The 9,854-nt window shown below is 37.4% G+C and overlaps 3 protein-coding genes across 4 annotated transcripts; 1 reads left to right on the top strand and 2 right to left on the bottom strand.

Annotated features, from left to right (window-relative positions):
• Positions 1 to 330: 330 nt before the first annotated feature.
• Positions 331 to 2,126, bottom strand: LOC103834399 (40S ribosomal protein S3a-2). The gene is made up of 7 exons (XM_009110465.3): positions 1,934 to 2,126; positions 1,806 to 1,853; positions 1,601 to 1,706; positions 1,269 to 1,406; positions 993 to 1,178; positions 711 to 911; positions 331 to 618 (listed from the first exon to the last, which is right to left on the bottom strand). The coding sequence occupies exons 1-7, from the start codon at positions 1,942 to 1,944 to the stop codon at positions 523 to 525; spliced, it is 786 nt and encodes a 261-aa protein (XP_009108713.1). The 5' UTR covers positions 1,945 to 2,126; the 3' UTR covers positions 331 to 522.
• Positions 2,127 to 2,695: 569 nt separating this feature from the next.
• Positions 2,696 to 5,630, top strand: LOC103834401 (SH3 domain-containing protein 2). The gene is made up of 10 exons (XM_009110469.3): positions 2,696 to 2,872; positions 3,352 to 3,465; positions 3,539 to 3,608; positions 3,701 to 3,852; positions 3,947 to 4,048; positions 4,177 to 4,377; positions 4,469 to 4,531; positions 4,657 to 4,812; positions 5,048 to 5,122; positions 5,204 to 5,630. The coding sequence occupies exons 1-10, from the start codon at positions 2,819 to 2,821 to the stop codon at positions 5,318 to 5,320; spliced, it is 1,104 nt and encodes a 367-aa protein (XP_009108717.1). The 5' UTR covers positions 2,696 to 2,818; the 3' UTR covers positions 5,321 to 5,630.
• A 114-nt stretch (positions 5,631 to 5,744) lies between these two features.
• LOC103834400 (squalene synthase 1) lies at positions 5,745 to 9,395 on the bottom strand. Of its 2 annotated transcripts, XM_033276316.1 has the most exons (13): positions 8,746 to 9,395; positions 8,298 to 8,340; positions 8,065 to 8,154; positions 7,896 to 7,971; positions 7,661 to 7,730; positions 7,372 to 7,521; positions 7,184 to 7,288; positions 6,926 to 7,072; positions 6,743 to 6,818; positions 6,515 to 6,603; positions 6,333 to 6,424; positions 6,144 to 6,186; positions 5,745 to 6,034 (listed from the first exon to the last, which is right to left on the bottom strand). In XM_033276316.1, the coding sequence occupies exons 1-13, from the start codon at positions 8,938 to 8,940 to the stop codon at positions 5,978 to 5,980; spliced, it is 1,233 nt and encodes a 410-aa protein (XP_033132207.1). In that variant the 5' UTR covers positions 8,941 to 9,395; the 3' UTR covers positions 5,745 to 5,977. The 2 variants fall into 2 exon arrangements, with proteins under 2 accessions (XP_033132207.1, XP_033132208.1); XM_033276317.1 differs by lacking the exon at positions 8,746 to 9,395 and having other exon boundaries at positions 8,061 to 8,154; positions 8,298 to 8,346.
• Between the last annotated feature and the right edge of the window lie 459 nt (positions 9,396 to 9,854).

A 9,854-nucleotide genomic window follows, 5' to 3' on the forward strand; every position in this document is an offset into this window, starting at 1 on the left:
AACACAAGACCAAACCGGAAAAGAAAGCCAATACAAAAGTCACAAAACATAATCATTTGAGTTTTAACTAAACACAATTCATTTGAATAACTGAATGTCGACAAACAATGTAATCATTCGTCGGAAACTATAGTCAAAAAGATATCTTAGCAAAGGAGACATAATATCATTCCTCAAATCAAAGACAAAGGTAAAGAAAGATATAAGAATCGTGAAAGAGATTCGACTCCGTCTCACTAATTCAAGGAGGAAGAAACAAAAAAAAATACAAGTTTAGCATCACAAACTACCTAATTGTAATACAATAGAAAATTATGAATTTCAAATGTATATTGTAAAATCAATTATACTTCTATTATTTAAATATAAACTTTCTTCTTAATATTTAAAGAAAATCCAGGAATGAAAACAATATAAAAATTACGATAAACAAGAGTAATAATCCATCAAAAAGAAGTACAAAAAGAAGTAGAAGCTCTCTTAACAAAAACTCCACAACAATGGCGACCTAACACTAGTTTTCTAAGCTCCGATGATTTCAGTTGGTTCCTCAGCTGTCTCATCCGCTGGCCTGTCTACCCTCACACCAACATCCTCTGCTGTGTAGTCACCATGAACCTAACGAGAAAAAAAGCATAACAAAGTTAGATTCGACTAATGGCTCCAAACCAAGATAAGATGATGATGACAACACTTGGTTCTCAACTCACCTCCATGAGCTTTCCAAGGTCAAACTTAGGAGCCTTGAGGATCTTGACTTTACGGATGAACACATTCTGCAATGGGTAGATGTTCTGCGTCGCCTTCTCAATCTCCTTTCCAATGGCCTCCGGGATGAACTTGGCCACAAGCTCCTTAAGGTCACATGATGAAGCCTCCTTCACCATAATCTCACTCATCTTTCTGCGAATCTACAATGATCCAACAAAACATTAAAACGCAATGTCAATCTAAAAGAAGACACACACATGCTATGTTGTGGTGGCTATTACCTGGCGGACTTGGCTGGACTGAGCATAGCAAGTACGCTTCACCTGGTTAGCACGCCTCTTGGTGAAACCAATGCAGAACATCCTCAAGGTGTAGCTGTCTGTGGTCTTCACATCGACATGGGCTTCAATCAAAGTCTGCCACTTCTTCACCAACGACCTCAGCTTGTCGGTTGTGAAGTTCATACCCTGACAGAACAGTTCATTGTCTTAACTAATTTCTAAAAGCAAAGTTCTGAAAGATTAGGCATATAAAAGTTTAAAAGATTTAAACTTTACCCAGAACTGTGTCAACACATTCCTGCCCTGAACATCTTCAGCTCTGAGACGGATCTTCCTGTAAGAATGATCCTCGTCGCTTTGAAGATCAGCAAGAGAAACCTCAAACACCCTGTGTTTCAACCCCTCAGAGGCAATCTGTTCATACATTTTGAGCCAACCCAGAAGTAAAAGTTAAGATTTTGACAAAACAAAACAAAACAAAACAATAGAATATTCCGACACAAAGCAGTTCCTGTAATGAAACCAATCAAAAGCTCTACCTCTAAAACCTAGAACAAGAAACCTAATCTCTCTCAAGAAAGTGTAGTAACAGAGGTAGACATTATTACCTTGGTACCCTGAGTTCTGGAAACAAGTGTCTTTCCGACATTTCTGTGAGTGAAGTTAGAGGGAGCCTTGATATCATACCAATCCTTCTTGGAGAAAGGATCAACTCTGAATTTAAAAAAAAAAACAACAAAGACTTTGTACTCAGTATACAGATTGAATAATCGAAATCTGAAACTCAAATCTTGGTAAAATGACGCTACTTACATCTTCTTCTTGCCTCCTTTACGACCCTTGGAGATCCTCTTGTTCTTCCTGTACAAAAATCAGAATACTCGTAGATAAGAAGATGATAATAATGTATGCTATCGCCATGAGAGATGTAAAGAGTTTACCCGACAGCCATGGTTTAGAGAGTGTGACGAAGCGGCTTCAACAACTGTGAGGAAGGAAGACCTAATGATATTTGTGGCTTCTTATTTATATAATATCTCTAGGGTTTAATATCAAGCCCAATGGGCCTTATCAGCCCATTTCACTAACATTTTTAAGAAAATCTTTCTACTAAAAATTTGAAGATTTTGTAGAGTGGTATTATCGCACCAGATATCTCAAAAGCTGAAAAACCAATCCGAAGAATTTGAAATGAGTTTTCAAATGAGAAAAAGACAAAAATAGCACTAAATCAAATTTTTGTTCCCAAACTAGTAAAATGTCAAAAGTTACAAAAATAGCAATTAATGTTTTATCAAAAAAATAAATAAATGTTTATACCACTATGGTAAATTAGTGTAGACATTAGGGTTTAGAGTTAAGGAGTGGAGTTTAGGATTTAGGGTTTAGAGTTTAGGGTTTAGAGTTGACAATTGAGATTTTGGGGATAAGATTTCAAATTTTAAAAGATAAAAAAATTTTAAATTTTTCAAAAGATAAAATGCTATTTTGGTCATTTTAGTTTTTGAATGTTATTTTTGTGATATAAACTTAGAAATGTGTTATTTTGGAGATTTGCTCTTTTCAAATCCAAATAAGTAAAATATCGAATACGTTCGGATCCAAAATAAATATCCGACCCTTTTCGGCTGCTTGATAAAATACTGGAAAAGCTTGTTAGAGCCCAATGGGCCTTAAGAGCCCAAATACACTAACTTTTGGAAACTTTTTCTACCTTTTGATCTCATCGTGTTGTTCAAACGACGTTTGACGATTTTGAATCTCTTCTTTAAGGAGCTTGCTCTTATACAAAAAGGAAGAGGTTGAGAGATTCTGAGGTTGAGAAAATGGATGCAATAAGAAAACAAGCCAGCAGGATCAGGGAACAAGTCGCAAGACAGGTGAAAAAGCTTCCTACTTTGTTTGTGATTTTGGTTTGATTTGTTTGGTTTCTGGTGAATCTATTAGCATATATGATAGATTGGTTCAATAATTAATTGAGAAATGGTTATTGAGTCTGTAAACCGGATTAAACCGGAGTCTAGTTACTATATAAGACCGTTGTAACAGAAAGATCAATAACAGAAAAAGCATTTCATCATTTTGACTTCGTCTTCTTGAGCTTTGCTATTATGGTATCAGAGCGGCGAGAATCGAAATCTCGTCCGATCCGTTCCTTTTGAATCAATAAATAAAAGGGGACACCTTTTTTAAGATCCATGACTTTCGACTTACTGTGTACTTTGGTGGATCTGAATATTCTGATTTTGGCAATTAGGGTTGCTCATGTCTTGTTTGCTTGTTACAAATGACCATGAGATAGGGTGTTTGAGGTTTAACTAGTTAGCTGACTTAAGTTTTGTTGTGGAAAATGGTTAAGGCTGTCTTCAAGCAATTTGGAGGAGGAGGACATGGCTCTGGTTTATCGGATGATGCCGAACTCCATCACCATCAGAAACTAGAAAAGCTTTACATTTCCACCCGTGCTGCCAAGGTTCTTAGCTTTTGACTTTTTGAGGTTTTGTATACTATATCGATTTGGACTTATGTACATTCTGCATTTCCAGCATTACCAAAGAGATATTGTTCGTGGCGTGGAAGGTTATATAGTCACCGGGTCTAAACAAGTTGAAGTTGGTGATTTCTCGAACCTTTAGTGTTTTTTTTTTTAATGTCTGTCTGTTGTAGACGCCAGTTTTCTCACAGACCTGGCTTTCATTGTTCCTCAGGGACGAAACTGTCTGAGGATAGCAGGAAGTATGGTTCAGAGAACACATGTACGAATGGTAATGTATTAACAAGGGCTGCACTGAACTACGGACGTGCTCGGGCGCAAATGGAGAAGGAGCGTGGAAATATGTTGAAGGCTCTTGGTACACAGGTTTGTCTTTCTCATCTTCCGACATCATTAGCTGTCTTAAGTCTACAATCACATTCACATGTCAATCTGTAATATTTAACCTTGAAACTTTTAGGTTGCTGAGCCATTACGGTCAATGGTCTTGGGAGCTCCACTGGAAGATGCTAGACATCTTGCCCAACGTTATGACAGAATGCGCCAAGAAGCTGAAGCTCAGGTACCACGAAAGATAATACCATGAAGCAATTTGACTATCTTCCATAGAAGAAATATGATTGTTTTCCTCTTTCTAGAACTTGACATTTGTTATCACTAGCATCATCTGCCCGTTTTAAATCTAAACAGGCTACAGAAGTTGCCAGACGCCAAGCAAAGGCGAGAGAGTCTCAAGGCAATCCTGACATATTCATGAAACTTGAGTCTGCTGAAGCAAAACTTCAAGACCTAAAGTCAAATATGAGTATATTGGGGAACGAAGCCGCTTCTGCTTTATCTTCCGTTGAAGATCAACAACAAAAACTGACTCTTGAACGACTTATTTCGATGGTAGCGTGATTGGTTTATTAGCTCTATTTTGATTTACTTACCCATATGTACTTCTTCTGAAACAATTATATTGTTCATTTCTGATCTCAAGGTTGAATCTGAACGTGGCTACCATCAAAGAGTTCTCCAAATACTTGATCAGCTTGAAGGAGAGGTTGGTGTGCATTAGTCTTACAGTTTTCAACTTCCTGTCACAGTGATAGTATTATTGTTGAACAGTCGATTCATCATTATATGAGTCAACTAAGGGAAAATAATTGAACATCTTTGAATGTACAGATGGTATCTGAGAGGCAACGTATTGAGGCCCCCACTACTCCCTCAAGTACAGACAATATGCCGCCGCCTCCATCATATGAGGAAGTGAATGGAGTGTTTGCATCGTCTCACATGCATGACACGCCAACAGATAGCATGAGGTACTTCTTAGGAGAGGTATGTATGCTACTCAGCCTTTAATGTCATCTACGGCTTTTGTTTTTTACTCTCACAAATGTCCGATACCTTCCTTTGCGAGTTAAAACTTTGTATACTTACTGATAGTAAAAGGTTCAAATAAATATAGGGATTAGAATTTTATTAATCAAATGTTATAAACTGTTTCTGTTTGGAGAAGCGAAAGAGAAACTACATCTAGATTTATATTGTAACATATTATTAACATTTTCAGGTCTTGTTCCCATATCACGGTGTGACAAATGTCGAGCTAAGCTTATCAACTGGTGAATACGTTGTTGTTAGAAAGGTTTGATAGTAAACCAACAATGTCTCTTTTATTTTCACATGTAATTGTATGATAACACATTTGTCTGTTGGTCACTGTCAGGTAACAGGCAGCGGATGGGCAGAAGGTGAATGCAAAGGCAAAGCGGGCTGGTTCCCTTATGAGTACATTGAAAGACGGGAACGAGTTCTTGCTACCAAACTCTCTGAAGTCTTTTGAGACTTAAAAAAAAATTGAAGGTAGCATTGTGGTTCTCTTTGTTGGTTATGGTTTGTGTGTGTTCAGTACTGGAGAGAGGAAAGATTCAGCGGCTAAACAGAAGTCCATGTTCATGAGGTTAAGCGTTGATGCGGATTCCTTGAATAAGAGGTTGTTCAATCTTTGGGTATCATATCAATATTGTATTTGAATCCTTTCTGGATCTATCCTCTTCTTATGTGAATAGACTTCCTTTTTGAGTTTTAACTGTAGACTTTTGTCGAATTACTTTCACATATTGATTCATTTGTTAAGACTTTGGTCTTACAAATGTGCGTGTACATGGCAGAGTTTGTACAGTTTTACGCAAATGTTCATGTTGGAATCTGGTTTTGTACATTTATCTACGTGCAACTCAAAACCAAAGTTTAATTTCCACTGTGAATTCCGGAAAACAAAAAATCATTGGCAGTATATATATTTTTTACCTGAACATAAACAAGGGAGATACATGAAGAAAGGTAAGGTATGATTATTGAAAGTACATGGGTTTAGACCAAACCAAGTATAAAACTCTCTTTGTTCTGGAAATAATCTTGAATAGGAACTTAGTTCTAAGAAAAGAGAGAGGCACCAACAAGAATGAACCTAGGAATCGCACTGTCCATCAGTGGTCACTCAGTTTGCTCTGAGATATGCAAAGACTATGGCAAGTAGAATCACAAGCATTACAATCTGCAATTTTCCGGATAGAGAAAAAGAGGATGATGATAAGTAATGTATCTACTAAAACAAAGAAAGAGATATACTTCTATGGAAAAAGAGGAATATGTAAAAGACTTACATAGACATTGTATGATTGTCCTTTGTCATTGATATAAGATTTTCTGTGAGGAAGAGAGGCAAAGATTCATCAGAAACCCAAAACCCAAAAATTCAGATAATTCTATCCTCTTCTGGACTAGTTTCTTAGTGAGACATCTTTTGAATTTCAAACGCAAAAGCAGAAGAAAAAAAGACAAATATTTTGTACCTCTTATGAAGGACTCCAGTGTCTCTGCAGACTTTCTGAACTGCATCAAGCCGGTTTAGCGTCATACTGGCATTCGGATCGTTCTTGTCAACCTATGTACATATAATACACGTTCTATCATCATCTTCTAAAAACATAACCGAGTGAACAATCAAATAACAAAAGAGGATGTGATGGCATACCTTTGTTTTTAGCATGCAAGAAAAATCATAGAAAGCACCATACACATCAGCCATTGTCTTTGTGCGGTCAATGACTTTGGCAGTTAGACCTGAACAATAGAAACTTATTAAAAAAAATGCTTGTAACACGTTCTCAAGATTGTTGTAGATAAAAACTTAAGGCTTGGGATCTAAATGGTAAGATGGTGTTAGAAGGAGTGCAAACCAAACTCAAGATAAACATCTTACCTCGCCTCAGTTTCACCACGCCTCTAAATACTTGTACATTGTTATAGCACAATGCAAGTGTTCCAATCGCCATGATCTGCTCAAAGAAACACATCCAAGCAAAAATCAATATTAGCTTCCAAGATCTATGCAGGCGCAGTTAAAAAGGAGAATGTGTAATTATCTTATATTAATTTCTCTGACCTGAGGGATAGCACAGAACCGAAATATAGAAGGATCACGCAAGGCAGCCATGTAGTTCAGGCAATCTTCAATATGCGTCAATGCATTGGTGACCATTTCATTCAAGCAATGCACTGCTTTTGTTGAATTCTCCTCGTATTTTAAGTCCTACATTGGATTTATAGTTCACCAAACAAAGGAACAGCATTGTTAGCAAAGAGTCAATTTGGATAACATCAGTACTAAGATGAGAGATTGAGAATGGGTATATTAATGCACCTCAAGCTTGTCAGCATACTTGCCCCAAATCTTGCGAGGCCAAAACATGCGGGACTTTGGTATTTCATTAATGTCCTCAAGATAATCTCTGATTATGTTTGTTTTCTGAGATATACATGTAAATTGTCAAAGGTTGCAAAGATTTGAGGAGCAAACATTCTACAGTTCATAATACAATGTTGTTGTACCTGAAGAAATAAGCCCATTGAATTGGAAATATGCTCCCAATCTGGCAACAAAACTTCTGATCCGGAAGCGAGGAAGAGTTTAGAGAGACCTAAACCCACAAGTCCAGCAACATAGTGGCAGTACTCATCGTAGTCATCAACAGTTTCTACCTGCATATTGCAGGGATTACTAGATTAGTACACAAATCATTTCAGTTCTTCATCAAACAGCCTAATGGGTTTAGAAAATTTCAAGATTCTAAATGAAACCGAGACCAAAAAAAAACGTTATTTTTTTTTAATCACAGACCTCTTGGCAGATAAACTTGGCCATCCCTGCACCCATTCTTTTAGTAATTTCCTCGATAGCCTCTTGATACCTTCATATACCAAAGTTATAAGTTGAACATAACAATTATTAGTACTGCCAGTAAGCGGATTAGAGAATTTCAACAAATTAACACAGTCAATAAACGCGAGACGGCGTGAGCAGAAAAAAATCTAAAACACAACAGAAGTGCATATGAGCATATAATAGGACTAACCCTTTTTCAAGTTCCAGAAAAGCTGCAGCAACATGGTGAAATTGGTCCATCAGAACCTTGTACTCCTTCGTGCCACCTAAAGTTGGATTGAGTAAAATCTGTAAGTCACACAGTAAGATACCAAAGGGATGTGAAAGCTCAAAAAGATTAAAAGACTCTTCAGACTTGCATGAATAGTGCCAGTCAGTATCGTAGATGTGACGGTGGAAGGCAATCAAGATGGGCAGCTTCTCATCAGTTGGTATGCTTGTGTCATCCTCTATAGTACCAACAAAAAAAAATGACATTAGCCGTAGGAGCATGACAAAGGAAGATGTATCTCAAATGACAGTCTTGCAGATATTAGAGAAGCACCATTAAATCAATAGTAATGTTGGAAGATATAATTAAAGAGACACTAACCGACAGTATCCAGAGCTCGGAGAACCAAGTAGAACACACACACCTACAACAACAACAACAAAAGAGATAGTGCAAGATCAAGCAATGTGAAGGAAGTAACAAATGTGGAACCAATTTAAGAAAAAATCTAAACCTCCTTTTATGCGTTACATGATCCAAGAAATACTCATGATAGCACAAGAGGTAATAACCAAAGTATAAACGAAATTTTAAGAAACAACAGGCTGTAATCCGACAAAACCAAGTTACAACAATCGGCAGAACTAAGCGGAACACAAACTCTATCCCCACACAAGGATACATTTAATGTCACCGATTCTACATAAATAATAAATTGTTATATAACCCTACAATAAATGTAAAGTTCAGATATTTAGATTCCTTCACAAAATGCCAATAACACACTTGTATCGAATATGGTTTTTGAGAGAGAAAAGGAGGAACGTACAGCGTTACGGAGGTCGGTACCTAGCTGCTGAATAACGAGAGAGAAGCTTCGAGAAACCTTGTGGAGCATTGAATAGCAGAAACCCCAGTGTGGCTCGGGAGGGATCTGCTTCTCCGCTTTCTCGATCGCTCTTTTCATCTTCAAGAGAGGATATACGTCATCAGGATATCTCAGAAACGTCCCCAAGCTCCCCATTGCTGCTTTCTCGATTCCAAATCAGAAACAGAGCTCGGCGTCGTCTCCACGGTGACAAACAATGCAAAAGACAAAACTAAACTTGTGTTCTCTGCTACCAGACCCCATCTGAGATTCAGAGAAGATCCTAAACTAAGGGACCAGATCGTTTTACTGTTGTAATTTTTTTTTTACTGGGTCCATACCCTGACGTGGCAAATGAAATATTACGTGGCGAAATATTACTGGGTTTAATAACGTAACCTCCATAGTTAAACAATTAATCGCCACGCGGTGGTTATCTCCGGTTTTGCTTATTCTGTAAATGGGAACTTCCACCGGTTAACAACAAACAGTTTTGAAATTTTGAAATAAAAGGAAACAATCTAGGGTTGTCACCAAGATAGGTCAGTCATGCTGTTGATGAATATGAAAATAGAGCTCAAGAGTTTTCACATGAATAATAATGGCATAAACTTTGAAACGAGCATAGGGCATTGAGAAAAAAGTTGAAAATGTGGGAGATGTCAAGATGTGCTAGTGGTGGTGTGTCTTAAACTCTAGGACTTCACATGGACATGATGATAATGTTGTTCACATGAATAGTGAGGCGTACAATAGCCTTCCCGCGGTGGATTTTTAATATGGAAATGTCATCCCCATAGGTGAACTTAAGTATGTAAAGTGTAAACCCTATGAGCCGCTGGAACCGGATAAGCTCTTCACACAACCGGTACATGATTTTGTAGCTTGAAGAAGAAGAAAGCAATGGAGAGGAATAAAGAGTAGGTGTGAGTGATGTTATGATCGGTCTGAATTCTCTAATGGAGGAAAGTCGGTCAGAGAAAAAGATTTAGAAATAACTTTTTATAATGAAAACATTCTTTTGTGTAAGAAAATATAGAGTGAGGTTTAGGTCACTGGGACCAAACACA

Source organism: Brassica rapa, chromosome A08 (assembly GCF_000309985.2).
Source record: "Brassica rapa cultivar Chiifu-401-42 chromosome A08, CAAS_Brap_v3.01, whole genome shotgun sequence".
Taxonomy (NCBI): domain Eukaryota; kingdom Viridiplantae; phylum Streptophyta; class Magnoliopsida; order Brassicales; family Brassicaceae; genus Brassica; species Brassica rapa.

What these genes read in the sequence shown, in the direction of transcription:
- LOC103834399 (XM_009110465.3), bottom strand. An exon ending in ATGTGTTGACACAGTTCTGG is followed by an intron (nt 1,179 to 1,268) that starts GTAAAGTTTAAA and finishes CTGTTCTGTCAG; the next exon opens with GGTATGAACTTCACAACCGA. An exon ending in AGTCCAGCCAAGTCCGCCAG is followed by an intron (nt 912 to 992) that starts GTAATAGCCACC and finishes GGATCATTGTAG; the next exon opens with ATTCGCAGAAAGATGAGTGA.
- LOC103834401 (XM_009110469.3), top strand. Translation starts at nt 2,819, where the DNA reads ATGGATGCAATAAGAAAACAAGCCAGCAGGATCAGGGAACAAGTCGCA. An exon ending in TTGATCAGCTTGAAGGAGAG is followed by an intron (nt 4,532 to 4,656) that starts GTTGGTGTGCAT and finishes TTGAATGTACAG; the next exon opens with ATGGTATCTGAGAGGCAACG. An exon ending in TGAGGTACTTCTTAGGAGAG is followed by an intron (nt 4,813 to 5,047) that starts GTATGTATGCTA and finishes TAACATTTTCAG; the next exon opens with GTCTTGTTCCCATATCACGG.
- LOC103834400 (XM_033276316.1), bottom strand. Translation starts at nt 8,940, where the DNA reads ATGGGGAGCTTGGGGACGTTTCTGAGATATCCTGATGACGTATATCCT. An exon ending in GTACCGACCTCCGTAACGCT is followed by an intron (nt 8,341 to 8,745) that starts GTACGTTCCTCC and finishes TTGTTGTTGTAG; the next exon opens with GTGTGTGTGTTCTACTTGGT. An exon ending in AGTATGCTGACAAGCTTGAG is followed by an intron (nt 7,073 to 7,183) that starts GTGCATTAATAT and finishes AATCCAATGTAG; the next exon opens with GACTTAAAATACGAGGAGAA.